Source organism: Balaenoptera acutorostrata, chromosome 4 (genome assembly GCF_949987535.1).
Source record: "Balaenoptera acutorostrata chromosome 4, mBalAcu1.1, whole genome shotgun sequence".
In the NCBI taxonomy this organism is placed as follows: domain Eukaryota; kingdom Metazoa; phylum Chordata; class Mammalia; order Artiodactyla; family Balaenopteridae; genus Balaenoptera; species Balaenoptera acutorostrata.
In genome coordinates this window covers 137,211,957-137,238,631 of record NC_080067.1, presented here as the reverse complement: position 1 = coordinate 137,238,631, position 26,675 = coordinate 137,211,957, and the positions used below count along the sequence as shown (strand labels likewise).

The following is a 26,675-nucleotide window of genomic DNA, read 5'->3' as shown; positions in this document are numbered from 1 at the left end:
TCAAGTACAAAATTAAATAGCAGAGCTGACTCTAATTTCTTTGATCCATTCTCAGTCTTGAGGGAGAAGGATTTCTATATGTCATTACTGAACAAAAGGTTTGTTGTAGCTATTTTTTGTAGATACACTCTATCAAATTAAGAAAATCCCTTTTTATTTACAGTTTGCAATGTTTGTTTGTTTATAAATGAAGACTGAGTCTAGTAGCATGCTTTTACCATATCTATTAAGAATATCCTAGGCTGCCTCTTTTTTTTCTGCATATGGATAATTTAGGGGATTATTTTTTAATGTTAAACAATATTTTTCTTTCTAGAATAAACACATTTTTTCTATGATATGTTATCTTTTTAAAACATTGCAAAATTTAATTTGTTAATATTTGGTTTAACATTTTTACACCTAAATTCATATGAGAGAATGGCCTACTACATTTTTGCAATGTAATTGTCCAGTTTTCATGTCACTATCTGGACCACCTGTGGATGTTTCCATTGTCTCTCTCTTTTTTTGGTCACATTTCTTGGATCTGTGGTATTTGTAATTGAATATGAGACTTTGCAGAGGCCTTGCATTGATGTTATTTTCTCTAGATGACCCCTTTTAGTTTCTGGTAGGCAGGTAAATGGACACTTGATAACGTTAGTACTCTCAGTGTTCTAGTTGATTTCAGGTTGGTTGTAGTCTTTCTAGGGTCTGATATATGTATGTTCTATCTTCCAGAATGTAATCCTTTAGGGGTACCAACTGAAAGCCTGGCTTGTTTACCAGGAACTGTCCACACTGAAATTCAACTTTTAGCTATCCAGTGTTGAGAGCTCTCAACATCTCTGCATAGCTTTTCAATCCCTTAGGAGCAGCTGTTTTGCTAAGCTTCTCCATTTCTTGGCCTGAGCCACTTCTTAATGGATGGTCAGCTATTAGGCTCACTTTTCTGTGCTTTGCTTCCCTCCAGGATCTTGGGTTCCCAATCACTGGCAGTTTAGTAGCACTGAATACCATTTGGATTCTCCAATCCCAAAGACTATCAAAAGCTCTACTCAGTATTTTCACCTTTTAGTACTAGCTTCAGCTTGTACTTCTCAGCCTTTCCACTCCTCTTATGAACTGACAAATATCTTGAGGGAAACACGATGTAGAATATTTGGCTCACTCTAATGAAGACGTCTTCTCTCTGGAATATCGGCCAATCAAGTTCTGGCTGCCTCGGTAGCTCTCAGATATCTTTAAACTGATTTTTTTTTTCTTAACCCAGTTGATCAAGTTGTTTTTAATGGGAAGATTGTTCTGCTGCAAGCTAGCCCATCATAACCCAAATCAGAATTAACAATTGGGATTTGAAATAAGAACATTATTTCTGTGTCACTTACTAGCTATGTTCTTGCCTCTAAAACTTAATTTCTACATTTATAAGGTTTCATAAAGCTTTAGGCAGTCATATATCTCTTTCAAGCCTAAATTTTAATGATCTGGGAGCCCTATTGGACTCTAGAAATTCTAGTGCGTACCAAATATCTCTCCATCCTTGGGTAGCTTCAGAATGGAGTTCAGCTTTTCTCCATAATCTCTAGTCAACTTCCTTCAAAAAGAAGCAGGCCCATAATACTCACACACACACATACACACACACACCTCTAAGTACAGACATACATACGTAGTATTTCATATCCCCTCTAAACAAGTAAGAACAGAGTGTGTGTGAGTGTGTGTTTCTGGATATCACATAGGAATAGCAAAGCAATAAACAAAATAGCAGGTCCCAGAATCCACATGGCCTGCCCTCCAGGAATCTTCCAGTTCTGCTTCCCACAGGGGTTCACCCTGAGCATTCATCTTCTATTCCAAGTTAGATCTTCAACACTGTCGACATAAACAAAACAGTTTTCCACAGAAGAAACACAGTGTTGGAAAACACAACCTCATGCATTAAAAAGATAACTTTTTACATTATTATGCTGAGCAGTTTCACTCCTCTGTTTCTGGAATCTCAACTTGACAATAGAGTTTTTACGTAAACTTAAATTCCCATTAAAGTTTTATTGCCTCCTCCCACCTCCAAAACAAAGGAGCAGTCTACTCTCAAAGGTAAATTCAAGACTCCACTTTCAGGAAAACATTTTTTAATATTTAAAACACGACTCCCATCCTAGTAAATTTAAAAAGGCAATTTTCCCACTGCTAGACATGAAAATGTCAGTATAACTGGGATCCAGTGTAAACCAGGGCATCCCATTACATCATAGGTTTACTGAGAGAATAAAGGAAATAAAATAATCTCATTTGAAACACTAAGTGGATGCTCATGTGTTTCCTCCAGGTCACCTTGTGCCATCAGTGCTCAATCCAGACAGAGCTTGGAACATAGTAAGTTTTTATTAAATGAGAAATAAGGCAAGAGCTCAGGCTTGTTTTGCAGATGTATGCTCTTTCCACAACACCCGGTTATTAACTTTGGCCTCTGACCTGGCAAAATGAATGTGCTTAGAAAAACACACCCATGCAAAGGACCAGAAGGCTGATTCATTTTTCAGTAACCTTGTGCATTTGTTTCCCTGGAGCAAAGTTGGTTGATTCAATGCACCAAAATCACCTTCCAGATCAGAAACAGTTGTTTGACATTAATTAGGTGTCAGGATGTGAAAGGCCACTCCACAGGCTGGTGACTCATGAATTGACTCTATTTAATCATGCTCTCAAATCAAGGGAACATCCTTGCAGCTATGTTGTTTTGATATGAATCGACAAGGATAAATAATTAAGAGGACATAATTAAGTACCTGGCGTTAAAAAAAGGAAAAAAGATTCCTGTGGGAGACTTCAGTGTTAAGTAGAAAAACAAAGTGCCCTCGCTCATGAACTGATGTCCATACACCCCCTAATCCTTCAAAATGAAATGTGTTAGCAAGGGGCAAACTGAAGTTTTATTTTAATTTTTAAAGTGGGTATTATGAGAAACCAAGTAAAATAGTCATAGATGATAAGTTAGAATCATTTTTAGAATCCAACTATCCTACTTTACTTCTTACACAACTTCAGAGTGTAATTTATGATTTTAAAGATGCGATTTATCATAATGGGCTCTGGAAACAAGCTGATAGAAGCATAACTTGGCTAACTTAATTTTTAGCAACTATTAATTAAAAATGGATCAATGCCTTCTTCTTTATTTGGTTTTAGTATGCTTAAATATGGCAAAGGAAACAGGACCAGGTGACCTAAACTTATAAACACACTGTTCCTTAAGATCGGTTTAGTCTGCGTGGGCTAGTCCCTGCCCCGTGTTTGAAGAGAGAACTTTCTGTGAACAGATGGATCCTTTAACCCTGGGAGGTGAGAGTTGTGGTTCTCTGTACACTAAGCACAATATCTTCTAAGATACAAATATGAGGAACTAGATCGGACTAGACATAGGTTAAAGATAAAAACCATCCAGATAACTAGAGGTAACTGATAGCTATTCCTTTGTAATATTTTTGATAATTCATGAATGCAAAATGATCAGTATGCTAAAAAGAGAACAGGCTTTTTTACATAAACAACAATTATGACCAGAAATACTGGTACCCATGACTTGTGGGGATGGCGGTGTTGAGGATGCTGAGGGCAGTGTTAAGATTACAAAATAAATCGCTTTATTTCTTCATTAAATGTAATTCAATTTGCATTTCAGGGCTAACCTCTGGAACTCTTGGGCATACCCCAATTAATCCCTCATTTGGTATCCACTTAGACTTGCTTCACAGTCTGCAAGTGCTCCCCATTAAAGAGCACGACTCAGGCACTTCCTGTAACTTATCCTGTGGTTGGCCTTGCTATCTGTGAAAGGCAGGTCTCAGCCATCTTAGCTTTGTGCAGTTTAGATCAGTGATGGCAATTAGATTTTAGAACACAACAGCAACTGCTTCCCAGAGAATTATTTTGAAAAGAATTCTAAGGCCAAATCTGGGGTCAGTAAGTAAAATCATTTGGCAATAAACTATGAGTATAGGAAGAAAAAGTGCCACCACGATGACACATATTTTCCAACCCAAATTTATAGGTTTACTTACAAGCAAATATTTGGGGTTACCCAAAGAAGTACGGTATTTTAAATAGGCCGGCAAACAGCATATTTTTGACCAAGGATGAGTTCAATAAGTAAGTAAATGTTGTTTATTTACTTATGTACTTTTAATTTTACCTAAAAGTACAAAGGACAATAAATGTTCGCTATACTTCTATCGAATGCAATAGTCTACTTGTTGAGGACAAGTGTAGCAAATTGAAAATCATAATTAAGTAATTCACTATTGAAGTCTACTTGTTTTAGTTTAAAATTATTTACATAAGGTAATATGTATATACTTTTTCCATATTTGGAAGGATCTAGCAGGGTTAAGAGATGTTATAGATGAATGTGTAAAAAACTGTGAATTTGCACATTTTTGCCAATCAGTGACTCTAGAATCACTTAAAGGAAAATATGAATTTGTCTTCTCTGCAGGTAGCAGTTAAGAGAATAAAGCAAATGAATAAACTCTTAGTAGGATACCTATCAAGCATTTAAACACTGAGAGTGTCTCCTATTGACATTACAGTGCTCTATAACAAATTTGATGATTCTACTTAAACAAAATACATATATTAATTTTTATAACAATCTTTAATTCTAAATTTTCCTTTAGATTTTCTTTCCTTCAAAGTCATCTTTATATGTTATGGTTTGAAAAATGAATTACTGTTCTGAACAAAAAATAGGGTGAGGAATAAAATACATTTAATGATTTGTTACATAATACATAGTAAGTATGAAAATACCTCTTCTTAATGTGGCTTAAAAGTAAGTGCTTTAGAGGAAAACATAGGCAGAACACTCTATGACATACATCACAGCAAGATTCTTTTTGACCCAGCTCCCAGAGAAATGGAAATAAGAACACAAATAAACAAATGGGACCTAATGAAACTTAAAAGCTTTTGCACAGCAAAGGAAACCATAAACAAGACCAAAAGACAACCCTCAGAATGGGAGAAAATATTTGCAAATGAAGCAACTGACAAAGGATTAATCTCCAAGATTTACAAGCAGCTCATGCAGCTCAATAACAAAAAAACGAACAACCCAATCCAAAAATGGGCAGAAGATCTAAATAGACATTTCTCCAAAGAAGATATACAGATGGCCTACAGACACATGAAAGAATGCTCAACATCATTAATCATTAGAGAAATGCAAATCAAAACTACAATGAGATATCATCTCACACCGGTCAGAATGGCCATCATCAAAAAATCTAGAAACAATAAATGCTGGAGAGGGTGTGGAGGAAAGGGAACACTCTTGCACTGTTGGTGGGAATGTAAATTGATACAGCCACTATGGAGAACAGTATGGAGGTTCCTTAAAAAACTACAAATAGAACTACCATATGACCCAGCAATCCCACTACTGGGCATATACCCTGAGAAAACCATAGGTCAAAAAGAGTCATGTACCAAAATGTTCATTGCAGCTCTATTTACAATAGCCAGGACATGGAAGCAACCTAAATGTCCATCGACAGATGAATGGATAAAGAAGATGTGGCACATATATACAATGGAATATTACTCGGCCATAAAAAGAAATGAAATGGAGGTATTTGTAATGAGGTGGATGGAGTTAGAGTCTGTCATACAGAGTGAAGTAAGTCAGAAAGAGAAAAACAAATACAGTATGCTAACACATATATACGGAATCTAAGGGAAAAAAAAAAAAAAAAAAGGCCATGAAGAACCTAGTGGCAAGATGGGAATAAAGACACAGACCTACTAGAGAATGGACTTGAGGATATGGGGAGGGGGTGGGGTGAGATGTGACAGGGTAAGAGAGTGTCATGGACATATATACACTACCAAATGTAAAATAGATAACTAGTGGGAAGCAGCCGCACAGCACAGGGAGATCAGCTCGGTGCTTTGTGACCACCTAGAGGGGTGGGATGGGGAGGGTGGGAGGGAGGGAGATGCAAGAGGGAAGAGAAATGGGAACATATTGTATATGTATAACTGATTCACTTTGTTATAAAGCAGAAGCTAACACACTATTGTAAGGCAATTATACTTCAATAAAGATGTTTAAAAAAAACAACAACAACAACAACAAAAAAAAAAGTAAGTGCTTCCATTTAGAAAAAGCTTTGTAATAATTAAGCAGGGTAAACATCACTACTTAATTACAGAAAAAAATGAAAGGAATTAGAGTAGACAGGAAGAGATTATGAATATTTAACCACCATTATATTTTCTCTGAAGCTATTTTGTGAACACATGTTTAGTATGTGATCTTGAAAAATGTTCTTTCAGAACTGACATCTCCCTTCTGACTATATACATTTATTATTATTTTTGCTATTATTGTTTCATTAGGTGCAACAAGATAGATAATAAGCATACACTCCTTGGCACAAATTTTATATATATTAAGTAAAGACGTATGCATATGCACGTAAACTAAGATTTTTTTTAGAATCAACTAGTTATAATTAAGGAAGTTAGTTTCAGTATTTATCTTTGTAGTTAAGGGAGCTTTGATAAATTATGCTTAATTGGGAGCACAGAAAATAAGCATTAGTTCTCTCAAATAGTATGCAATCATCTGTGAAAATTTCTTCATAGCAACATCTCATTTTCCCTCATTCTAGAGAATACTTAAGCACCAACAGTTAGCTGCTAGGTATTTGTATGTGAAGATATTTCAACCCCTACAATTTACATAAAGTAACGCATAAACTATGTATTTTATACTTTTGTATGATAAATTTTTATAACCAGGTGCATTTATTAAGCACTCATTTAGTAGGTGTTGTACAAAATGATATACTAAATACAACTATTAGTTGCAGTTTTGATTGAACAAAGTGATGCTGGACTGCGAATGAGAGAGATTTGTTCCTGAACTCGTATTTTAAGTACCATAGATCTGAGTTCCATTTCATTGAAGAGACACAGAAAAAGACGACTCTGAGTTAGGAGTCAAAAGACTCTATTGAAATCACCTCTTTCCTACTGTTTTAACTTAGGCTACTTAACCTTAGTCTCAGTTTTCCCACCTTTCAAGTGATCATTATACTATTTACCTCTCAGTATAGATGTGGTAATTAGTTGAACAAAAGTGTTTTTTGGAAAGTGTTTGCCATGCAATAGGGGCTTCTTAATTTAGTTCTTATATTCTTGGCAGAGACAGCATCAGGGCCCAAATGAAAAAGTAGCTATGTTAAGGTCAGCTGTGGGTCACATGATCAGAAAATCTTGTTTGTATAGATCATGTAACTATCTTTTTATTTGGTCAGTTAGAGATTTTAAAAATTAAAAGTATTGTCAGCCTCAAAACAAATCTACAGTCATCTTCATTTATATAAAAACTTGGAAGCCTCCTTTACTCACTTGTATTACTGATCATGTCAGAGATTCTACTCGTATTTACTGGAGTCATTATGGAGCACCTTGAGGTGAATTCAGCCAGGGTCTAGATCACTTCAGCTGAGGGGTACATCACTGGCAGAGATTCTCATTTTCCATACCAGCAGTTTCATAAAAGTTACTGTGTTCTTGTCAAAATGCACACCCTAAAAGTTGACAGTTATTTTATATTCGATGGACAAATCTGAGGACTTAAGCCTGGGACACAGCATCTCAGATACTTCGGAGAGACTGCTCCGAAGAGGAAGGGAAAGCTAGGATATATAGGAGCTTTTGCCACAAAAGCAGGTAGTCAAAACGTCCAAAGGTTACTGTTAGTAAAAGAAAACCTGTAGTCTCAAGTTAATGAAATTAGCACTTTTCTATGTATGGGAAGATGCATGTCTGGGCTCATGGAAATAATTCCTTTGATATGCACCTCAGCTATCTGTGGCCAGTATCCTGTGCTTTCTCATCCTGAGTCTCCTCAGGGTGCACCTTCGGGGTGGCTGCAGCAGTTGACTACTAGATGACAGGCATTCTTTGTTTCCATCATGAGTTGCCTCAGGGCTCACCTTGAGAGGCGGCTGTAATGTGGTGGCTTGATGGCTGCAACCTCCTTTGTTTACTGATATGGCAGGTGGCATTCTTAGTTCACGCTCTTATGCAGCTACCTGGGGAGAAAACATTGTCTTAAGTTTCAGGAGAATTTTGTACTTTATTTACATATCCCAAATATTCTATGGTACTTGTCATCTCGTTGGTCAAAACTGGCTCTCTGCTTGGTTTCTTTAGAAATAGAGTGGCACAGATTCTTTGTAATTCAGACGTGCTTTTAGGTGTGTATGCGTTAGACACTGTGAATCTTTTCTGGAGTTGAGGCTTTGAGTCCACAAAATAATTGTGCCGCTTTTCAAAAGCCATGACTCCACTGAGCTTTGGACGTTGAGCAGTGTGAAATGAGCGAAGCCTCTATTCGCCACCTGCTCTGACTAGTTGGGTTCTGAAAATCTGAACTTCATAAATAAATCATTGGTGAGCATTCTTTTTTTTTTTTTTTCCTTCCAGGTTTAAATGCAGTGTCTTCAGATTCTTATAATATTAGCTAAAACGGCAAAACAGTTTGAAGTTATTGGAAGTCCTACAAACATGGGTCTCAGAGGGTGCTGCAACATCAAAAGGTTTCTATCTGAGAACATTATTAGTCTCCCTGCAATTTCCATGCCCTGCTCCACCAACTTCTTTAGGAAAGCACATACACACACACACATGCACAAAGCTCAATATTCTATTTTAAATTGTCCTCCTTCCCCCCCTAAATCAGTGCTTCTCAGCTTCTCTAGTGATAACATAAAAAAACAAAGTCATGCCTTTGAAAGACTGAAGATGAATTCATATGTAAGCCCTCAGTTGCTGTCATGAAATCTCTTAAAAATCTCATGTGTTAATATGTTTTAATTAAAGGAATATTTTTCATTTTCTATCATGTCATCTATTTGTTGCAATATATTAACTGGTATTTGAAATCACTAGTTAAGTCACTTAATTTGATTTTTCCCAAGTCTCTGAGAAAGCTGACAATTCCGGAAGATACTTCCTGTCATTTCCCAGCATACAAATATCCTGTCTCCTCCTCCCCATGCTCACCCCCAGCGTACCACTGTGGACTTCTAGCCACATTTGCAAGCTCGTTTTGAAAGGTAAAACCATGAACTTTTGATGTTTGATGGCATAAACATGAAGAATATTTTTCATATTGATTTATTCCTCCATTTTATCAATGCCACTGATTTGCAAAAGTCAGGTCATAATCTCTCTTGACAAATGCAATGGAATGTAGACAGATCAATCTTCTTTGTGACTTGAATAAACATTTGAAACATTCTGTTTTTTAAATGCTCCTGTCATCATAGGGGCCAAATTGATAACAAATGACTTGATTATTTCTTTTTTTAAGACAAATGTCTCAAACTCCTTCCCACAAGTGGTTAGTGCTCACTAGTTTATACATACTAGCTAATTACTCTAAAGTGTTTCATGATTTAAAAATCTCTCTTGAGGTTAGCACTTTGGGATTAAGTCCTCACAGTTTCTTTAACACAGGAACAAATAATATGAGCAGCTCGTAAATTATTGAGCTTATCATTTAAGATGAAGACTGATTTTTTTATTAATTTATTTTATTTATGTATTTATTTATTTTTGGCTGTGTGAGGTCTTTGTTGCTGTGCGCAGGCTTTTTCTAATTGAGGCGACCGGGGGCTACTCTTCATTGCGGTGCGCAGGCTTCTCACTGTGGTGGCTTCTCTTGCTTCAGAGCACTGTCTCTAGGCACGTGGGCTTCAGTAGTTGTGGCACGTGGGCTTCAGTAGTTGTGGCTCACGGGCTCTAGAGCGTAGGCTCAGTAGTTGTGGCGCACAGGCTTAGTTGCTCCACGGCATGTGGGATCTTCCCAGACTAGGGCTTGAACCCATGTCCCCTGTATTGGCAGGTGGATTCTTAACCACTGCACCACCAGGAAAACCCCAAAGACTGATTTTGAAAGCAGATTTATATTTTCCTCATGAGCCTTTCAAATGCTCTAGGTAGTTTACAAAAAGGAAAAAAAAAATGTGTGTTATTCAAGGGAAAATCTAGATGTGGATACTAAATAGCTCTAAGTACTTTCTCCTCTACTATGTTTGTGTAACATGCAGAACTGAATTACCATAGTTTGGGACAACTAGTGCAACTCTTCAGGGTGAAACATAATACTGGTGATCACAATGTTTATTTGTATAGTACTTTTATCTAAGGAGATCTAAGTCCTTCACAGGGCCATTAATTCTTAAAACATTCCACGGAGGCAGCCAGCAGGTTCTGCACTCCTGGTGTTGACAAAGAAACTGAAACATGGGTGGGGTCAGCTTTCTTGATAGCAATTGATACCTGGAGGCCATGGTGTCTTGAAACGTGGTTAGAAACTGACAAACCTTGTACCAAAGTTGTTCCGCATATTTTGTTCAGCAATCATACAGTTGGCAATGTTAAAAATTGGAGAATTTCATTTAAAAGCCCAGATTTCTGTCTTCTTGTTAAGAATGGAAAGTTCTCATAACACAAGGGTGCACTCCCTTGTGGTGAACATCAGCTGGATTTGGGCAGCTTTTGCTGCATTAGGGGAGCAGGCACTGTCCTTACCTGCCCTGCTTCATTTTTTTTTTTTTTTTTTTTTGGTCCCTATCCTGGTCCCAGCAGGCATTTGTGTTTGGGACAACATGTCATAAATCCTATGATTTTACAATCAACGGAAATGGTGGTTCTAAATGGGAGTCATGCTTGCAGCAAGTGTTCTCTCCTAATTAGCCCATAAGTTCCTTGAGGCAGGGACTGTGCCTTCTGCCTAGTTAATCTTCACTTCTTAGAACAACATCGGTCTTGTAGCCACTGGGTAATCAATATTTGATGAATTAATGAGGGGATAAACAAATGAAGGACTTAAAATGACATTTGAGTCAAGCTGTTAATTACTGGGACTGTTTATAGCAGGAAATTTTCTCCTTAGATGGAAAATAGACTTGAGAGGTTTTCCAGAATCGAACTTTGTTGACTGATTTAACATTTTCCATGGTGACCAGTGCCTGACACAAAGGAATCATTGCAATTGGGATTTCAAACCTAGAGTCAAGGATGGTAGAGTGTGGCCACAGAACATAACAAATATGTAGATGAGTTAAGTGTGACAAGATGTAAAGTGAGAAAATGGTCTGTGAGAGTAGAGCTTGGGGATGTCAAAATCCAGTTGGACTGCTGCCTTATTCTTCTGATCTTTTCACTGTAGGAATAAGTCTATTCACTGAAGACGTCTATTCACTGTAAGTCTATTCTCTTCCACTCTGGGTGTTCCCATCACAACCTCAGAGAGTCAGCTCTGAATTGCTTTGTAAGGAGAATGCCCCTTCCTTTATGAAACTTGTACCACCAGGGATTTTTTTTTTTTTTTTTAAATGCCAAAAGGGGTTTACCATCTCCAAATTAAAGAATAGACTAACTCAATTACAATAGTACATGTAATGTTTCTAGCATGTGTTAGATGATCAATACATGTTATTTAAATGGAATCTGAATCTCAAGGGAACCGTAAGAACCATATTTATATTTAGATAAATGTTACATGCAAAACTTTATTTATTTTTTTGTATACATGGACATATTCTCATGTACAGAATTCAAACAACATAGAATCTACAGAATCTGAAAGTCTTTCCTTTATAACCCCACTCATACACATATCAGCACATCTACGTTACAATCCCCAGGAGAACCACTGTCCCACAATTTGAGGTACCAGAAGCATACTTTAAAAGTTTCTTTCTGTTTTGCTAATTCTAAAAATCTTTGCTCAAAACAGTGTAAAATTTGAGACAAATTTCAACTGAAAAATAAGGGAAACACACACACTTAAACAGTAATCCATGCACATTTCTAATTATTTTCAAATAAAATCACTGTTTCAAGTTTTATAGCTAAGTTAGTCTGTTCATTGGAAGCCAAAGAAGCCCCCAGTAATAGCTCACTTATGGAATGATCACACACTCATTTGTAGTGGAAGTTCTTTCCCTTCCCTTTCTGAGTTCAGAGTAAATCACAACAAGGCAAATTGATGAAGGCAGGCTGATGCAATTGAGAATACTACTGAAGTAGCTTAATACTTCTAAATGAAGCCCCTTCCTGCAACATCATTGACTCATAAGAATTCCAATTTGAAGATGGGCAAAGTAAAGTAAAGTTCCCGAGACATCAGAACCACTCCTAAATAGTAGGGAAGGGAATAAATTTTGCTTTTTCCATTTGAGAAAATACATGAAAGATACATACAGGTTCTTTCTAAAGTTAAAAAATATATAAGTACACTATTTTTTTTTAACTTCCTAACATCCTATATCTTTTTCTATTATTTTAGTATATTTAGAGAATAATAAATGATAATTTTCCAGTATGTTAAAATTATATATTTAACAAAAATGGTAACCTATATTCCCAATTTTTTCCCAATATTTGCCAAGATAACTGAAAGAGTATTTGATTAATAATAGTAAGCACTACCAAAAAATTGGGATCTGTGTACTGAGAAAAGAGAAGGGAGGTAGAACAAATAAGAAAATGGAAGTCTTTTGCTGAAAATACGCAAACTTGATGAATGCTGAAGCAAAATACATGGGCCCACTGGGATGTTATTTTCACCTCTTAAAGGGTATAGCTAAATGTGTAGTGAAAGGCTGATAGAGCCAGAGCTGAGTAGTATTTTAGATTCTTCTCTGCTTAGGTATTGACCTGAAAAAGTCTGACAAAGTGATGTAACTTACATGTAGGAGATTAACAAAATTCTATGTGCTTAGAGTTTTTTCTTAAATGATACTATTCATTTACTGCAAATATTTCCTGAGCTCTTACTGTGAACCAGGTAATGTCTAGTGGTTGGATATAAGATCAGGGGACAAGACAAAGTCACTTTGCCCATAGCATTTACATTCTATTGGGAAAAACAAACAATAATAAAAATAAACAAATACATACGTGAGCAATAGGCAGTTTTCTTGGCCAGAGTGTCCTAGTTACCCAGAGTCACCAAGGAGATATCAAAAATTGGGGCAGAGATTTCAGCACTATCTGTGTGATATTAAATAAATATGGAGAGTTTTTTTATGTGCCAGGCACTATGCAATACTTTGCTACAAGGGTAGGTAGAACAGAGATAGCTTCTGTTTTTCATGGCTCTTTTGAATGAATCCTCAGCTATAGAATGAGGTGCGCAGAGGATCACTCACATCTGCTCTGGATCTATTTTCCATCTTGCTCCTTTATACAGACACTCTTCCCTGTTCCAAGCTCTTAACCTGGAGGGAAGCCTGACAGGGCAGGACCAACCAGTTGAGTAACAAAGGAAAGAGATGGAATGTTCAGGAGTGTGAGAGGCCAGAGGGCTAGCTGAAACTGCCTGAGAGAGCCTTTCAGAAGCCAGTTCAGTAGTCGCATACAAGTCCCTGGAGCAGGAATCCTTAAGAAGATCCTAAAGGAGCAAGGGTCAGAGAAAAGGGAAGATAAGAACAAGAAACAGCAGGGTGAATGAGCCAGGAAGTTGTGTAACTGCCCTGGACAGTTGACTTGCCTCTGCTGAATGTTTACACTCTCCTGGAGGTGCTTTTCATGGGTTGTTTGCTTTCATTTAAAGGCCCCAAATGCCTTGGAGTTGCTTTTGCATGGAGTGAAGACAGGCTGTTCTCCTTACCTGCTTGTGCAGTTAATGTGTGCCTTTTCAAAGTCAAAAATGGTTTGGATCATTGGTAAAGTGCTTTACCATGAACAAGGCGAGACCTACTGACCAGCTCAGCACCAAACTCCTGACTCTAACTCAGGTCAGCACCAAATTATCTAGTGTCTTTCACAGTCTGAGTGCTGGGTGAAATTTGGGAATGTACAGCAGGGCAAGGCTCCTGCTCCTGAGGAGACCAGAGGCTGCAGTATTGCAATAACACCATAGGAGTAGAAAAACACACAGCCACTCTATCAAAAGGTCCTGAAAACAACATTTGGTAGTGTTCTTGCAACTCCCTGAAATGGACATATACCTAAAAGACCAAAGGATGTGCTTTTGTTTATCATTCTGGAACAAACAAATCTGGCATTTTTAAATCTGTATAATCGTGAACAGATGTTATTAATATCATTTTTAAAGACTTGGTTTATTATGACAATTGTAAATGACCCAGCATTTCTTTATCCCACTGCCCCCTCAGTGCTCTGCAAATATAAAACTATAAAAAGCAGAGACTATGATTTATTTCTTGATCCTCAGAGTCTATCACGGTGTCTTGTACATAGTATATTTGTTGGATGGTTGGAAATGTTCAGAAGATATTTCATGAGTCACCATTTTGAAAATTTTGCAAAAATTACAAATTCTCTATCAATATTTGAGATAGAAATTGTACAGCTTTTAATTTTTCTCATATTTTCATTGAAAATATATTAGGAAGTCCAGCATGTTGTAACATATTGCAATATTTTCTTTTTCTTTTAATAACTAAAACCCAAGAATACCATGCACTGCTTGTTCCAATAATATTCTTACCCAGTGTGGTCTGAAGTTGGTTTTAAGTAAAACAGTTAATGTCTAACCCTATCAAAATTTGCAAACACTGGTTGCCTAAGGCAGACAGAACCTTAATTTGAATTTTAAGTGGAAGGTTAATTGTTTTGTAAATTAATCAGTAACAGGCCTAGCTCTATTTGCCTGGTTAATTACATTACCCAGTCCTGTTAACTCCAACTTTACAAGAGAAAGTCATTTCTTGAGCTCCCATATTCACTGTTTGCTCATAAGGACATGTGTGTATGTGTGTTTTCCATGTGTGTGGCCTTTTCACTGATAAATTTTCATCTTATGATTCTCATATTGAACAATGGCTCTTGCTGTAGGGAAAGGAGACAACTTATTACTCTCCATCCTGCTTCAAATGCTATTGAAAACCCACAATGTGCAGAGCATTATTCCAGAGAACAGCAAGACATAAAACTATAAAATGATGCAAGCAATGAGTCTGATTTGGAGGCAGGTCTGTAAGGACATACTGGCTCAAGGGCATGGCCTCAGATGTCTGACAGACTTGAGTTCTTACATTGGCCTTTCTGCTAGTTAGTTGTGGGACTTTGGGCCATTTATTTAAACTTCATAAGTCTGAGTTTCCTTAATAAAACTGATATAATAATAGTACTGTTCTAATAAGGTAGTTGGAAGGATCAAATCATATAATTAATTAAATATTATATAGTTTAATAATCTTAATTGTTAATATAATTTATTATTTATTGAGTAGTTCTTATTAGCATAATAGTATTACATAATGTTTTAAAAAATATATTATGTTAAGCATATGTAATCATATTGAAGATATTATCCTACATGCTTTGTCTTTTCTTTTCCTTTTTGTAGTTAACCTGAGTTAAACTTGATGTGAATTGCTGTGGATTCAAAATTAAATTATGAGAAATGCTCTTTTTTGGCCCTATTCATTATCAGATGTTACCATTTCTGGTCCCAATTAATGTCTCCAACTGGCCAGAAATTTGTCTCCTCTATTAAGGGAGATGATGATTTTGTTGCTAAATTCTGTCATGGAGACTTCCCTGGTGGGGAATCCGCCTTACAATGCAGGGCATGTGGGTTCGATCCCTGGTCAGGAAACTAAGATCCCACATGCCACAGGGCAACTAAGCTCACGCACCACAGCTAGAGAGCCTGCGTGCCACAAACTACAGAGCCCACACGCTCTGGAACCCACGCACCACAACTACAGAGCCCACGTGCCCTGGAGCCTGCACGCCACAACTAGAGAAGAAAAAAACCCGCACGCCACAATTAGAGAGAAGCCCGTGTGCCGCCATAAAGAGCCTGTGTGCCTCAACAAAGATCCCGCGTGCCGCAACTAAGACACGATGCAGCCAAATAAATAAAATAAATAAATAAATAAATTCTGTCATGGACGCTTTGTTTTCCTCGTTCAAAGGTGCACATCATTCTTTACATTTCAATAAAAAGAATTGTGACATGAGATGAAAAGTTTAAGAAAATTGTTTTCAAGTAATTCCGAATATAACCATGTGGAATGCAGTTTTATGCAACTTACAAATGTTTTTCATTTTGGCTTTTTGTCAAAGACAGAAAAGTTGTTCCTGAGTCACTGAAAAGAACAATTTTAGTGAACTTATAAAGGTATCGTGTCCTACCTCTGTTGATCACCAACAAGTCCTGTAAAACACAAAGGAAAGTTTTCCTGTATTACAATAAGCTGAGGGTACTGATACATGAAGCTGTTCACTTCATTGTACTAAAATTGTTTAATTCTCATTTTAGCCAAGTATGTGTCCAGCAATGGTTAGATCATTAAGTACCACGACCTAGTATGTAGTTACGAAATTATCAAGATGAAGATGATAATGAGAGATGGATAAGAAAGGGTTGCCCAATAATGATTTCTGAGTGGGGGACTCTCTGAAACTCTAAACAAGGAGTAACTGTGGTGTGTTTTCCCCAGGAGAAACTTCTCTGAATAGGGTATCAAAAGATATATATTTCAGGGCTTCCCTGGTGGCGCAGTGGTTGAGAATCTGCCTGCCAATGCAGGGAACACGGGTTCGAGCCCTGGTCTGAGAAGATCCCACATGCCACGGAGCAACTAGGCCCGTGAGCCACAATTACTGAGCCTGCGCGTCTGGAGCCTGTGCTCCGCAACAGGAGAGGCCGCGATAGTGAGAGGCCTGCGCACAGCGATGAGGAGTGGCCCCCGCTTGCCGCAACTGGAGAAGGGCCTCGCACAGAAATGAAGACCCAACACAGCCATAAATAAATAAATAAATAAATTAATTAATTAAACTTTAAAAAAAAAAGATATATATTTCAAATATCAATGAATCAGATATTTGAAAAAAAAATCACAAAGCTTGGTTGTGCAAATAGTTCTCAATAATGCACTACATGGAAAAAAAAATGTGTTGAACAAATTTTGTTTTTCATTAACTTTGATCATATGTGTTTATATAAGAGATTTCCTTTCTCTAGTTTCCTTCAGGAGATTGTAGACAATACAGAAAAAAAACATGGAATTTAGGTCTGAATCTAGGTTCTATTTCTACGGATTCAGCAAGCAAAAGCTGTGTGACCTTAGAAAAGGCACAGTCTCTATTGAGTTGTAATTTATTCAATTATAAAAGGGGGCTATTAACCCTTACTTCATAGGGAGGTTTTAAATATAAGGTGTAGTGCATCTAAGTAACCTGTGACATAGGGATCATTTAATACTCTGTAACTATTGTTGTTACTAGGAAATTTCAGCTCCTTTAAAAGAAATTTTCACAAATCATTAGAAGTAGGATGGTTCATGTCAATTAGTCCATAGAGATTGCTCATTAATTTAGTGAAAAGAATTCCCATAGTATATAGCTTAATTAAAAAAAAAAAAAGATCTCCGTGAATTTCCTGTCCTTTAATGGGGTTATCCCATACACTACATGCAATAAAACATGTGGACCTATCTCCCAAAATATGTCAGAATTCACTGCAACTCAGATTTTAATTTTTTAAAAATGCAATGAAAAGTAGGAGAAAGACAAAAACATTTCAATAAGCATTATTCCCATTGTGTATTTTTTATTTATGTTCACTCTAGTTTTTATTAACCTTGGAACAAAAAGGACTCCTGAGACAAGAAGAAAAGACTTTTCAGAATTATGTGAACTTAACTGCTTGGATTTGTTAGTAGCTAGATGTTAGCAACTGCAGGTTTGTGTCCCCCCAGATCCATATATTGAACCCTAATCCTCAGTGTGATGGTATTTAGAGGTGGGGGCTTTGGGAGGTAATTAGGTTTGATGAGGTCACGAGAGTAGGGTCCTCATCATAGGATTAGTGCCCTTATAAAAAGGGAAAGGGAATAGAGCTCTCTCACTCTATCTGCCATGAGAGGGCACAGCAAGAAGACGGCCGACTGCAAACCACAAAGAGGGCTCTCACCAGAACTCCACAATCTGGCCCCCTGATCTCAGACTTCCCAGACTTCAGAACTGTGAAAAATTAATTTCTGTTGTTTAAGCCACACAGTCTATTGTATTTTGTTAAAGCAGCCTGAACTAAGACACAGCAATTATTATATAGGAAGGAGTTCATTTTTAAGCAGAGCAAATATAAACCATAGAGAGGTGTGAATATGGAGAACTGCTAACAGATACAGAACTTTGAGAGCAGAGAACATCACAAAGACAAATAGGACGAGTGTTCAAGAACATGTGGCAATGCCCAAGATTATTTTGGGAACAACAAACAAAGAGACCTATTGATATGTAAGCTTCTTTTCTCAGGACAAGATGGTCAGCCAAGTACAGTTAATTAACAGTGAAAAATAATTAAAAATAAACACAGGTTGAAAACTCTCAACCCAACAGAGAAAAAAGAATGACCTATATGGGAAAAGAATCTAAAAAAAGAGTGGATATATGCATATATATAACTGATTCACTTTGTTGTACAGCAGAAACTAACACAACAGTGTAAATCAACTATACTCCAATAAAAATTAAAATAAATAAATAAAAATCTTTTTAAAATATAAATAAATAAATACAAGAAAAAATTCAGAAAACAATAGAAATTGGTAATGGCTTGATGGGCAGAAACAAAGATTATTTCAAGTAGTGATGAGAATTAATAGGAACCCCAGACTAAAGTGTTGTTGGTTGAAGATTAACTGCTGTAACAGTAAGGATGACAAAAACAATGGCAGTCTGACAGTGACATTGTGTGTTATCATTTATAAAGAAGAAGCATTTGCATGTGTTATGTAGTTGTCAGGACTAAATTTAATTTAGCAAATTTAATTGCCAAACTTAAATCATGCTTCTGATAATGTAGACAAAAGGGAGATCTCTAGAGAGCAACGGGGCACATTGGGTCAACATGGGCATGCTTTTCTTTCTTGGGTTCTTGGTAATATTTTGGTTTTTCCTAAAAATGGAAATACAAATGATAGAACAATCTCTGTAAGTTGCTCTGTAGTTCTAAATTAAAGAAGAGTAAAAAATGTTATTAATCAGCTAATTCTCTAAGCATTATTGCTCTCTGAATTTTGTAGGCAAGTTAATCATCTCAGGGACATAGTATTACGGAAAAGTCAGTAAACAGTGTACTTGACTTTTTAAGCTCTGAATTTAGGGCTTTCTGTTCCTAGAAAACTTAGTATTGCCATTTTTCCCTGTCTTTCTCATTTCCTCTGACCTTTAGGGCACAGTTATTTCAGAATATCATGGGGTTAACTGGATTGCTGTGTGATAAGAAACCTGTCTGAAGGCCCTGGGCTAGTTCCTGATAGGACAGTTAACTCTATAGTTATTCTAATGCGAACCCAAGGTTGATTTCTCATTCTGATTGTAATCTTTTGGCTAAGAAAATTTCAGGAGTAAAGTACTAATATTTTTGAAATGCGGGAAATATTTTTGTGTGAAATAAGGTCTTGGTAAAGCTTAATGCTTCAAGGAAGAGAGGTTTGATAGTGCGCGAAGGCAACGGGTACATCAATCCACACCTGGGAGGCAGCTCCTATGAAGGTCAAGGCTCTCAAATATGTAGATACCTATTTCCATCACAAGTTTCCTGTTTTTATGTAGATATTCTGCAATATTCAAATGGACTCCTAAAAAACATGTCACATGAATTTAGAGATTTCTATTTGCTTCCCTACAAATATAAATATATATATACACATAGATAAACACATATATGTGTGTATATATATATATATAATATACATATATATATATTGTTTTAGTTTGTCATTATCTCAACCAGTTATGTCATTCCTTTTTCATTTTCCAATTCTGTCAAGTCGTTCCCTTTGCCCAGGTTGGCAATTCAAGATAAAAATAATAATAATCTGCTGTTTTGATTTCAACTCTCTTTTTATGGATTACAGATTACTTTTCCAAGGTTAACTTATTTCCCCCTCCACCACAAGTCTGTAACTGATACAAACCTGAAGGAGAAAATGTTAGATATTTTCTGTTAGCAAAAGGGATATGCTCAAGGTTCGTCCTTAAATGAGGCCAACTAATGAGGAAAATTACTGTAAATATCAGCTATTAATTTTTTCTTAATTTCAACATGTCCAGGATAATAAAATAATAACAGCTGGGCCTGCCAGACATTCCCTTTTTTTTTTTTTTTAGAAGACAGTTTATTTTGGCATCTTTCTCTTCCCCTCCTTCAAAGTACTTTTGTTTTAATCTATGTAAACCACTAAGATTTTTCGGACCATTAAATTTTCAAAGTTTAACAAGTGAGCAGGAGATGCTTTCTTCCATACTCAGATTTAAGAGAGTACAAGGAAGCAGAGAAGAAGTAAAATTGTAAATAAAAGATCATTTTTATGATGCAAAAATGAAAGGAAATTAGCGTTTGAAGTTTGCAAAGACAGGACAGTGCATTCAAGGTGCCCTCCAGAAGAAAATTGCTAGTGGAGTTTTCCCAAATCAACATGTATGTTTATTTTAGCTCCACTGTTGTCATCGTTATTGAGTTGAGACCGTTGAAAATGCGTTACATTAGGGGTTTCTACCTCCTCCTGCAGACATGGTATTAAAGACAAGTTTAATTGACAAATTTAGTTGATTCAATGAATACAGTCATTTTGTCCCGTAAATATTTATTTAGAAATATCAGCCACTTGTATAGACCTAGGATGCTTGCACCATCTGTAGAATTCTAGTTGCTTAGGTCTAGGAAGACGGAGTAGTAAAGATAGAGCCACAGAATAAGCTAGCAACCTGTAAGCCACTGCATCATTTAATTGCTATTGTGAGTGCTTGCTACATAAGAATCCAGAAGAAGAAACCAGAAGAAAATCGCAAGGATTCTTTTTTCTTGTTTTTGCATTTTTTTTTTTTTTCCTTAGAAATCAAGATTATCAGGAAAATACTAATGAGTAGTCTCCCTGGCTCAAAAGAAAACATGTGTTTGGTGCGATGGAGGAGGACAACGTTATTATAATTACTTTAGCCTTAGTTTGCCCTTTGGCATGATCTGTTCCCTGATTTCACTACAGTCAAGCTTGCTTTGAAGTTGTAGACAAATTAAATCAACCACTTGGATCATATGTGTCCCAAAGAATGTGGTTTCTCAGGTATGAGCAATCTATCAATCCTCTGCTCTCCTTTCACTTTGGCAGTGTGACAGTCCTAGCGAAGTTCTTAGGCAGAGATTTTATTTTGTGTCTTGGTCACAGCAGCTCTTACTAAAAGTTTCCGTATTGCCAGTACAAGTTGCAACTTTCACATCTCAAGGGATTGGTGCATTTCTTGATGATCGTGCAAACATTCCTAATTATGCCTCCAGGTAAATATACTGCTGTTTTCTTGGACAAATGAGAAGTACAAAGAATGTTTACGCGAAGGTCTAGCAGTTCCAAGTATCTCTTGTGGGCTTAGACACACCTGAGTTACCATCCCCCTCTTACTGGCTGAGAAAGTTGCCCCACCTGATTTGTAAGTTTACCTGCGGTAGCCAGTGGAGTGAGGGTGAGTGGGCACCTCAGCCAGCCAGCACTGGATTTAATCTGGTTAGAAGTAGCACAGCAGCTCTTATTTGAAAAACCACTGAGTTCTGAGTTCATTACTACAGGAAAACTCTTCTCCCCTGGGGCGCAGAGAACCTTGCTTCAGAGTAGCCCTACCGGCTCAGGAATCCAGTCAGATAAAACCCATCCTGGAGGAGAATGGCTACCTATGCCCTGCAAATCGCCGGACTGGTGCTTGGTGGTGTTGGAATGGTGGGCACAGTGGCTGTCACCGTCATGCCTCAGTGGAGAGTGTCTGCCTTCATTGGAAGCAACATTGTGGTTTTTGAAAACCTCTGGGAAGGACTGTGGATGAATTGCATGAGGCACGCTAATATCAGAATGCAGTGCAAAATCTACGATTCCCTGCTGGCTCTCTCTCCGGACCTACAGGCATCCAGAGGACTGATGTGTGCTGCCTCTGCGCTGTCCTTCCTGGCGTTCATGACGGCAGTCCTCGGCATGAAGTGCACCAGATGCACCGGGGACGATGAGAAGGTGAAGGGTTACATCCTGCTAACGGCTGGAGTAGTGTTCATCGTCACTGGCCTTGTGGTGCTCGTCCCTGTGAGCTGGGTTGCCAATTCCATCATCAGAGACTTCTACAACCCAATAGTGGATATTGCCCAAAAACGTGAGCTGGGAGAAGCCCTCTACGTAGGCTGGACCACGGCGCTGGTGCTGATCGCCGGAGGGGCACTGTTCTGTTGTGTTTCTTGTTGCAATGAAAAGAGCAGTAGCTACAGATATTCCATACCTTCCCACCGAACGACCCAGAAAAGCTATCACATGGAAAAGAAGTCACCGAGTGTGTACTCCAAAAGTCAGTATGTGTAGTTGTGTATATTTTTAAACTACCTAGAGAGCCATGCAGATGACAAAAATATCCACGATTTTCTAAAAATGGAACCCCCCAAAAAACACTGATTTGCTGTTCTTAACTGCCTGATATTAATTACAGGGACTGTGCATCAGCTCTTTATGATTCTATAAGCGATTTCAGCCGAATGAGATATTATACACATTGCTCTGATTGTTCTAGAAAGTACAGTCATTTGTTTTCTAAAATGGTTCATGCTGTTTTCTCCTTTTATCAGTTACTTCAAAATGACATTGTTAAAGACGATTATTTTACCACTGTGATTTCTTTATGGCATAGCATTATGCATATAGATGAGAGTGACGTTTTTATGTCGCATAAATAGAGACAGGCTTATATCGTTCTATTTTAAATGAAACACTGATTCATTACACTGAATAAATAGAATTCAACTATTGCTTTTCAGGGGAACCAGGGATAAGATTGAAGAAGGTTAATATTAATTGTTTAAAAACAGCTTAGTGATGAATGCACTTGATTTATAATGAAGGTTAAAATGAAGGCTTTAATCAGCAGTGTAAAGGGAACTAAATGGTTTTTTGAGATCCTGTTTTTCAGCCTAGGAGTTAGAAATCCTAACTCCTTTATCCTCATTCCCCAGAGGCCTTCCTTTTCTTGTATATTAAATGAACAGCTTTTAAAAGGCAGATATTTTGTCAAGGGGCTTTGCATTCAAACTGCTTTTCCAGAGCTATACTAAGAAGAAAGATAAAACTATAGTCTTAGAAACATTAAAGACTTCAGGAAAGTGAAAATTTTTTTTTTTTCTTTTTAAGATTTTGTGACTGGAGAAGGATGCATTTTGACAAGAAATCATATATATATATATGAATATTTTAATAACTATTTGTATACAGACTTTGGGTTTTCATTAATGCAAATAACAGAAGAGAAAAATAATATGTCTTTATTTGCTTACTACAAAACAAAACTGAGCTGTCCTTTGTGAAATGCATCTTCTCCTATGTGGATACTTAAGTCAAAATTGTCATTTAAGTCCTTCAAAGATAAAATTTTTATTTGTTCCATTTTTGTTCAACTTTACTAAGGTATAGAATTACTATATCTTGTGTTTTCCCCAAATTTGATCCAACTGTTAATTTGAAAGTTTGTATCTACATTTTTCTACCTTAAATGACTATGTATGTTATCTGCCTTATGTCTTTTGTATTAATAAATTGTGCCTTTTTATATTGTTTATACCCTTTCATTATTCTCCACTTTTTCTATTTTATTGACCTGTAGACTTTAAAAACTTGATATTTTCAGCTTTGCAATTTTGAAAAAAAGACTATCAAAGTCGCATTTTAAAGATAAAGATAGATTCAGCATTAATTTTTGAGAATATAAAGTATCATATATCCTTTAACAACCTTACAATGATTGGATTCCCATACTAATATTTGATGTGGATAATATATTTGTAATTTATTAAGTTAATACTGTAAGTTCCCCCCAAAAATCTGTATCCTATAAATATTATGTTTGTAATAGCCATTTTTGTAAAAAATTTCCATAGCTAAATATGTTTCTACCTCTGAGAAATAGTATTCATTAATAACAGTGGGTAATGTTTTAGGGGCATGTATTATATACTAGGACCTCCACTGCTTTATATGAATTATATCATTAAATCTTTTATGAGATTGATATGATTAGTTCAGTCACAGATGAGGGCCCCTCAGAACAGTTTACTGATTACCCAATAGAGTCAGGAGAAAAAATAAGGACTGTCTGACTTCACAGCCCATGCTCTTTTTCTTCAGGGCAAGTAGATTTTCTTCAGCAACGTCTAGTTTACAAACTGATTTTTGTATGTGAAAATGACTTGCTTAACTACTGTTAGTTGTGAAAACTTTTAGTGTTTTTTCTGAGACTGGTGATTTTCCAATAGCCTAATACTAATTTACCTTAGGCAATTTTGGGTCAAAACATTCATAAGAGCAGAAATAAAGAAAAACTAACTACGCATTTTGGAGAAAAAAAAAAGTCCAATCTTCTAAGCACCAGCCTTTAATCAAACATCCTTTTTTACTTAGAAAGCTCTCCTGAATATCCCAAACTCAGTTTATTCTTTTCATCTTCTTTTCCCTAAAGCAGAATTCTAACATTGCTAGTTTTCTGTGGCATCATCTTTTGAGTATCTCTGAAATCTTTCTCCAACTTTCCACCTTACTAACATCTCTCTTTCCTACCCTCTAGACTTGTGTTACCGCCCTCCTCCAGCTACCCTCTGTGTTCCTAGCTCAGTTCTTTCTAGAATGCAAGTCAGACCCCATCACGTCCTGCCCATAATCCTTGTAGGAATGCTCCATTGCCTGTAAGGTAAATCCAAATGCCTTAGCAGATGATAAGAGACAAGAAGGAAATCTGTCTTATAATCTTCATGGCAAACTTTATCACGCAGTAACATCAGTGTATAATGAGAATGATAACAATTATAAAATGGATGTCCAGAAACTAGAATAGTTCATATGGCAAATGCCTTCTTTAATATCCTGAAAAAGATGCACTGGTATTAGGAAATGGTTTGACTGGTGGCAAATTATGTGCAAAAGGATGTTTTATATTGTAGTCTTATGGAGAAACAATGTGGTGTGACAAAAAGAACACAGGGAGGTGGGGGTATAGTTTTATGCCCTCAGCTTACAGCTGGACTTTTTTCTCTTTCATACTGTACCACCTGCAGCCCCTACCCTGAACCACTTCTGCTGAATCTGTATCCAAAATGACCCCCTCCCACACTGCAAAAACTGGTATTAAGCTGCATTACCTTAAGTGCTAGGGATATGGGGATGGCCAAGACACAGTTTTTGTTCTTAAAGAATTTGCAGTCTAACCAGAGACAAGAGCAAGAAATGTAGCCTTTATTGCACGCCTCCCAGGTGCTTGGGCTTTTCTTTCTTTATTACATCAATCCTCTAAGAATTCTATGAATTACTTAAGAAATCATGAGAATACTGAATCTCAAAGATATATATATATATATGTATCTCCCCTAGTCCAAGAGCCTGTACTCTTCCTACTGTAATATTGTCCAGAGACATCTCTTCCAGAGTTAACTTTCTGCACAACAAATGTCATCTCACTATCCCAGCTCCAAGCCTCCCTATGACTCACTGGTCACAGCACCCTTTCCCCCTGAGTCCCAGGGTGGACCTCATCATCAGTCTTTGCTACCCCTAAGCTTCTCTCTCTCCTCCCTCCCAACTTCTACATAATTTACTGCTTCTCAATTCCTGACATCCATTACCTTTCCCCTTGGAATATATTCTATTTTTTAGATTCCTATCATATTTCAAATTCACCAGGCCTCCTTCCTTTTCCTGAGAAGGCCTCCAAGAGCTGCTGGAACAATATCCCTGCAAGCCCCTCCTCCCCACTCTGATCCCACCACCCACTGTGCAAAGCAGAACAGTCGCTGGGACCCAGCCAACAGGCAGAGAAAAGAGACCAGCTTTCTGCAAATCTTCAGGCCCTGCCAGATTCCAGAAGGAAAGAACAGTACTGTGTTCAATTCTGAGAGTCATGAGAAACAAGAGATTCCTGGTGCAGAGGCCCAAGGCTAGGCCCGAAGCCCTGTGCTGGGGTGAGATGGGCAGGAAGAGAAATGTGGGCCTTACCTGCTTCATAAATAGTCTTTGAAGGAGGGTGGTATATGTACACCTGTGTAGTCTCAAGGTGAATAATCAGGGCCAGCAAAACCGTGGGAGACTCAAGTACAGGGTACGTTCTTGCTTGTCCTGGGACCTCAGAGAGAACTGTCACTTAGAGTGAGGATATTGAGAGAGAGAGAGAGAGAGAGAGAGAGTGAGAGAGGGAGGCAGAGAGGGTACATCCCAGGGCCCCAGGAGAGAGACAGCAACTTTCAGGTCATTAGATCACCACCCAACAATGAGAATCCCTGTCACCTTAGGGTGGGCCATTGCTAATTACAACAACTTAGCTTTCACAAGAAAAGAGATCCTAGAATCACTTAACACCAAATGGGACTCAACAAGCAGAAAAAGGAAGTGCAAACTGAGTGCCCACAACTGGCAGAGGACCTTTGAGGAAATGATCTCCTGGGAAAGAAAGAAGATGTCTTACACAAACAAACTCTAGCTGTAAGAGCCAAAGGGAGGTTGAATCATGGAATTAAAGAGCTTCTTTTTCCTAAAATAACATAACTTTCACATTTAAAAAGTCTGCAGGGAAGGAAGCCTTGAGGGAGGTCAGTGCTGCAGGAAAAACTCGAG

The 26,675-nt window shown here is 37.3% G+C and overlaps 1 protein-coding gene across 1 annotated transcript; it reads left to right on the top strand.

The window, feature by feature from the left end:
* The first annotated feature begins 21,488 nt into the window (after nt 1-21,488).
* Nucleotides 21,489-23,635, top strand: CLDN8 (claudin 8). Its single transcript, XM_007173827.3, has one exon. It carries the CDS (start codon nt 21,717-21,719, stop codon nt 22,392-22,394), a length of 678 nt encoding a protein of 225 aa, XP_007173889.1. The 5' UTR covers nt 21,489-21,716; the 3' UTR covers nt 22,395-23,635.
* The last annotated feature ends 3,040 nt before the right edge of the window (nt 23,636-26,675 follow it).

Coding starts and splice junctions, on each gene's coding strand:
- CLDN8 (XM_007173827.3), top strand. CDS start 21,717: ATGGCTACCTATGCCCTGCAAATCGCCGGACTGGTGCTTGGTGGTGTT.